Source organism: Lagopus muta, chromosome 1, assembly GCF_023343835.1.
Source record: "Lagopus muta isolate bLagMut1 chromosome 1, bLagMut1 primary, whole genome shotgun sequence".
In the NCBI taxonomy this organism is placed as follows: Eukaryota; Metazoa; Chordata; class Aves; order Galliformes; family Phasianidae; genus Lagopus; species Lagopus muta.
The window spans coordinates 66,504,766-66,510,765 of NC_064433.1; the positions used below are offsets into that span (position 1 = coordinate 66,504,766).

The 6,000-nt window shown below is 47.1% G+C and overlaps 1 protein-coding gene across 3 annotated transcripts in view; it reads right to left on the reverse strand.

The window, feature by feature from the left end:
• The window catches only part of KRAS (KRAS proto-oncogene, GTPase), a 22,561-nt gene extending 16,908 nt beyond the window's left edge, over positions 1 to 5,653 (reverse strand). Inside the window, exons 1-2 of one of the 3 annotated variants that reach the window (XM_048934383.1) lie at positions 5,496 to 5,653; positions 4,609 to 4,731 (exon numbers count right to left, since the gene is read on the reverse strand). In XM_048934383.1, the coding sequence (XP_048790340.1) occupies positions 4,609 to 4,719 (111 nt within the window). In that variant the 5' untranslated portion in view covers positions 4,720 to 4,731; positions 5,496 to 5,653. The remainder of the gene's footprint in view (positions 1 to 4,608; positions 4,732 to 5,495) is intronic. The other 2 variants (XM_048934382.1, XM_048934381.1) reach the window with 2 other exon arrangements.
• Between the last annotated feature and the right edge of the window lie 347 nt (positions 5,654 to 6,000).

The following is a 6,000-nucleotide window of genomic DNA, read 5'->3' on the forward strand; positions in this document are numbered from 1 at the left end:
GAAAACAGCTTTAAAATTCTTCCTGCAAGAAATGCTAGTTTTAATATGCCACACCAGCAGCAGCAAAGCTGCATGAGCACAAAGCACAGCACAGGTAGACAAGCAAGGAATGCCTTCAGATAGTTTGTTCTGAAAGAAAACTAGAAGAGAGGATCTGAGATGGAAAAGACAAGGATGTGGGAGGGAAAACTCAAGTTCATGATTTCCTACCAAGTTGCTGAAAAAATAAATATATGGGTTTTTCAGTTGCTGTTTTTTCCCTCCCCTATCCCCTGCAAAAAAATCAAGCCTAAAAAATCCTATTTGGCACTGTAAGAAAACCGAACCACCACATCAACAGCTCAGGTTGCTGAGACCTCCACAGCAGCACCACAGTGAATACCTGCCCACACAGCCCAAACACAGATAACATTCAAATGTTACCATACTGTAAGAAATTACCAAGTCCAAGAAAAAAAAAATAGTGCAGGATGAACTGAAGAACTCAAAGCTAGTTACACTGCTACAATACCTGTCATAGAATCATCATGGAATCACGGAATGACCATGGTGGAAAAGGACCACAATGGTCATCTAGTTTCAACCCCCTTGCTACGTGCAGGGTTGTCAACCACCAGACCAGGCTGCCACATCCACATAAAGCCTGGTCTTGAATGCCTCCAGGGATGGGGCATCCACAGCCTCCTTGGGCAACCTGTTCCAGTGTGTCACCACCCTCACTTTGTGAAAAACTTCCTCCTAATATCTAACCAAACCTCCCATGTCTCAATTTAAAATCATTCCCCCTTGTCCTATCACTGTCCACCCTCGTAAACAGCCATTCCCCCTCCTGTTTATATGCTCTCTTCATGTACTGGAAGGCCACAATGAGGTTTCCCCAGAGCCTTCTCTTCCCCAAGCTAACCAAGCCCAGTTCCCTCAGCCTTTCCTCATCGGAGAGGTGCTCCAGCTCTCTGATCATCTTACTGGCCCTCTACTTCAGAATGGAGTATCAGAACCCAACATGGGCAGACTCCCTTTTAACAACAAAAAAACCCTTCTCATGATGTTTTTGAAATCCAGCAGCTTCACTGCACACTGGAAGATATGGCAATGGAAAAGCATCTAACGTAGAACTACTGTATATAAAACAAAATGCAAACTAGAAATTAAATGCAACACTGTACATGACTCCAAATATGAACTTGTCACTTCTCTGAGTATGCAGACACTATCTACATCAAAGAGTTTCAATTTAATTAATCACACAGCCTGCTGTTATTGACCTTTCAAGCCATAAAAAATATAAAACACACACATTATGCTAAAGGAGCAATAATAATTCCATTTGTTCACAAACAATTACCGATAACTAAAGATGGCATCTCAGCTTCCTGTCACAAATTGAGTTTATCTGGAAAAAAAACACCCACTGACTAAAGAAACCCCATCTAGGAGAGTAACTACTTTTTTTAGGAATCCACTCTACCAATGATTAAATATTAAAATATCATAATGATTATGAAGCTACTACTACATGTTGGTGGAAGTTCCACAGGTGCACAGGTCATTGAAAAACACACAGACTTAAATATCAGTATTCCTAAATCACTCAAGGGATTTTGCTAATCCAATTGAAAAATCCTTTGACAGCCAGCAAGGAGGACAACTCCTTCTCCAAGTCACTGAAAACATGACCTAAATGCTAGTACATGTATGCTGACACTATAAAAAGAACTGATTTTAAAGTAATCACGGAAGATATTGCAAATAAAGATTTAACGAATCTCGACCAGTAGAGGGCATCAGTCCAACTGCTCTGTGCATTAAGCCAGAGCTCAAAGGGTGAGTGAACACACTTAGAAAAAAAACACTTAAAATTGCTTGGCTGTAAATGTGATTTGACATCCATTTCAAGAAAGATACGAAATTGTGATAAACACAACAAATTTATTTCTGAATAACAGGAGTTACTCAAGCACACAGTAATTTTATTTTTTTCCCTGTCATCAACTGTAATAAATTCAGATACAAAGTACAAAATAAATACATGTTTTTTTGACTGGATCATGAGACATGAAGCTTCCCAAGCAGGTAAGTTATTTGTTCATTCACTAATTCCACTGAAAAGAATACAAACGTGAATGTTAGAGAATGCATCTGTAGTTAAGCAACCAGTTGTTTTTTTGTTTGTTTGTTTCTCTCCTGCACTGTTTCAGCAATGTAAGAATTTAAGAAGAGATGAATTTCACAATGATTACCATGAAAGATTTAAAACAACTGAACAACCAGGTAGGTATGGAACCCACAGTATACAACAAACCCACAGTATACAACAAACACTCAGCTCTTTTCTATGCCTACTCCAAAATACCTCATTATTTTTGAGGAAAAGGCATGTTTTGGCAACAACAACAAAACAAAAAAAAAACAGTAGAAAAAGAAACAGTAGTCAGTGAAAAACAATAGTTGTGACACTACTGAACCACTTATTTACTGGTCACAACCGTAGCCTTATTTCCTCATTGCATGAAAAGTGAGCCTTTCTACAGCTACTGTTCCTTGGGCAGCCCCATACCAGAACTACACCTATACACAGGAAGTAAAACCAAACCCTTCTGAAGAGATTGTGCCCTAGCCAGAAGAGAAGCATTTAAACCCAACTACAAGCCCCCTAGCTGGAACCCATCTGCTTCTCCAAATAACAGAGCACCCCACAGTAACTGAAGTATGTACTCCCTACAAACCTAACCAAGTTACAGAATTATAACACCATGAGCACACAAAGTGATCTACCAGGTGGGTAGATAGAATATCCATCCATAAGGTCTCAGGATTTACAAGGCAAAAACGGCAACCAGCTCCCTACAAGTTCTTGGCTGAGTACAAGCAGACTAATACTGTTACATTCAACAAGCTGTTGATGCAGGTAAAATCCATTAGGCTATAGGTTTCTCCCAGAAAATCATATTGTTTGACTGCAGACCCCACCACAGCCTTACAGACAACTTACCCTGTCCATTACTGAATAAAAGCCGCTGCTCTAGAATTCAATGTCCTTCCTACAAGAACCGCATGTTTTATTATCATTAAAATGCCTTCAGCATTCCTCAAAATACTCAACTTGTTGATTAGCAAAAATCCCTCAAGTGATTTAGAACTGACATTTAAGTTCTTGCGTTCCTGAACGGTTTACACAGGTTTGTCCTTTTCAGACAACTTCTAACGTAGAACCTCAACAGTGCTTTCTGCAAAATTTAAATGTACCTCTAATCCAAGAAACCTAGATGATGAGCAAGTAGTACAAGTGTTACCAACAACTCTGTAAGTTCCTTTTGCAACCAAAAAGTAAAATCCCATTTTGCCTGTTCCTCTCAATGAGTTGTGTTTCTTGTTTTTTAAGACTGTTCTGGGTTGACATTTTGCTTTCAGATTTCAAATCTTAATAACTGAAAGAGCTACCTTGCTAGTGCAAGGTAAACATTCTTCCTATCCATTCACAAAACCTTCAGCAAGCATAGGGTAATCTATGTGGCCACGCATCAGACAAAGTACACAGGCACATTAAAGGTAATCCCAAACACAGCCTGGTGCATCCCCCTTTGTGGAACACCAACTCAGGCCTGTACTTCACTGAAGTAAGACAGCCTCCTGCCATCTTGGGACACTGGCTTCTTTCACTCTTGCCTACCTGAGAATGACTCCAGAACCATTTCTGAGTCACCACATTAAGCCCAGATTTATACCCTTGCGATCCCTTCAAGTGAGGTTGGAAGCACCTCATTGTGTAAACATATAAGTGAAGTCATAAGCTGCAGAATGTTTCAGTGCTGGGAACATAAAAATCCCAGGTAAGTTATAATGTTATTTCTTCTTTCATACAGTCTGAGGTTATTAAATCAAACTACCCACAGGAGATTTCAGACAACACTATTTACAAAGCCAGACCTGCCTACTCATTAAAAGCCTCTAAAATAACAGAACTGGGTAAGTTCAAACAGATTTTCAGATCCTGAAGGACTGTGCCACGTACAGAAAAGAATTCACAATAGCAGCTATCCTACATCTTCTTCTAGACACACAGAAACATACAACTGCTTGTTAAAAAAAAAAAAAAAAAATCGAGTTCCAAATTTTTGCCTCATTCAGCATAACATCCCAGAACACATTCCTCCCCATGTGACACAGATCCTGATGATAAGAGCTGAGAAAGCCTGACACATGCATTTCAGAAGTAAAATCTCTCCTTACGTGTGTGACTTTCCATTTTGATATTAAGAGACCGATGCGGAGCTACAGTAAGTTTTGGCACCCTTTCTCCATTAGAGTTTGGCAAGTACTTCCTTACCAAGATCCTGCAAACTCATGTTCAAAGTGTCCAACACAACACAGCAACTAACACGCGCCACATTTCCACTTCACAGAACTGCTCATTTTTCACTGTAGCTGTTGTTATACAGCCAGCTCAAGAAGTACAGCAGTTTGCTAATGCCAGTGTGATGCTATTCTTTACTTTTTATTTAATACAGTCTTGTTCCATAGCGTTTTTTGCTGTAATGTCCAACAGCAAACAACTCCCACCAGCACTGCTAGCTTCCCAGCACACGAAGCTAAGACGGAGGTGTTTACCTCTATGGTAGGGTCATACTCATCCACAAAGTGGTTCTGAATGAGCTGTATTGTCAAGGCGCTCTTGCCCACACCACCAGCTCCAACGACAACAAGCTTATACTCTGTCATTTTTTAGCAGACCTGGAGGCAAAGAAAGCAACGTTAGGCAGAAAGAGGTGGGATCAGACCAGCGAGGATGCCGTCGGTGTAGCTTCATTCACTATCGCGTTCCTTTACTACTACCGGAAAGCGGTTCCCTCCCGGAAAAAAGGACAAAAAGCTACGAAGGGAAGAGATTCCTCAGACAGGCTCTCGTTCCCCACCGCTTTCTTCTCAAGTTCCAGCGGCACGGCAGCCCGCCCCTCCGTCCATCGAGCAGGGAGCGCAGCCGCCAGCCGCAGAGGCTCGGCGGGACGGGGCCGCGGCTCTCACCTCTCCCCCCCCATCCCACCCAGCCCCGGCACCGCAGCGCTGCGAGGGCGCTAGCACGGGCTCGGCACCTCCGCGGCCCGGCCGCCGCCCTCCCCGCCCCGGCTCCCCCAGCGCGGAGCCGCCGGGGCCGCCTAAGTTTGCGAGCCGACCTCGCGGGCAGGATGCGGGGTGATGAGAGGAGGAAAGGGGGAGCGGAGGGAGGCGCGGGATTGACTCAGCACCAGGTGCCGGGCTCCCGGAGGGCGTTGGCCACCTGTCCCGCCGCGCCGCGGGGACGGAAGGCGAGGGGCGGGCGCGGGCCGCTTGGGTGACCGCCGTCCGGCCGCTTCCCGCGATCAGCGGCACCGAGGGCGAGGGGGGGCGAGGGGGCGACCGGCTGCGGGGAGTCGCTTCTCCTGCCCCGCCTCGGCGGGGAGAGAGGGAAAGAGGGGGGGGGAGGGGAAAGCGCGGCCCGGGGGGTCGGGTACCGGTACCTGCCCGGCGCTCTGCGGGCCGCGGGAGCACGCCGGCGTCTCCCTGCCCGCCGCGCGCGGCGCCCGCTCCGCGTCCCTTTCCGTCCCGGTCTGAAATGGCGGGGGACGGGGAGGGCCGGGGCTGGAGCTGCCGAGGGAGCCGAGCGCCGAGCGAGCCGTCCGATGGATGAGAGCGATCGATGCGCTCCGCGCTCCTCGGCCCCTCCCCTTGCCGCGCCGCCTCAGCCGGCCGGGGGTGAGAGAGGCGGTGTGGAGGGGGGAGGGTGGCGCTTCCCTCCGCAGCCCGTTGGTGGGGCCACCCGCTTGGAGGGCGGCGGCGGCGGCGGCGGCGGCGGCGGCAGCGGCAGGGGCAGGGGCGCGCGTTCTCCCGAGAAGCGGGGCGCTGGGCGAACGGGGCCTGCGCCCGCCTTCGCCTTGCGGGCGATGCTCCCTGCCCCGAGCGGGCCGCGCCGGCTGTCGGGCCGTGGCGGCGTGGGAAGCCGACTCGGCAAGAATAAAATAAAGC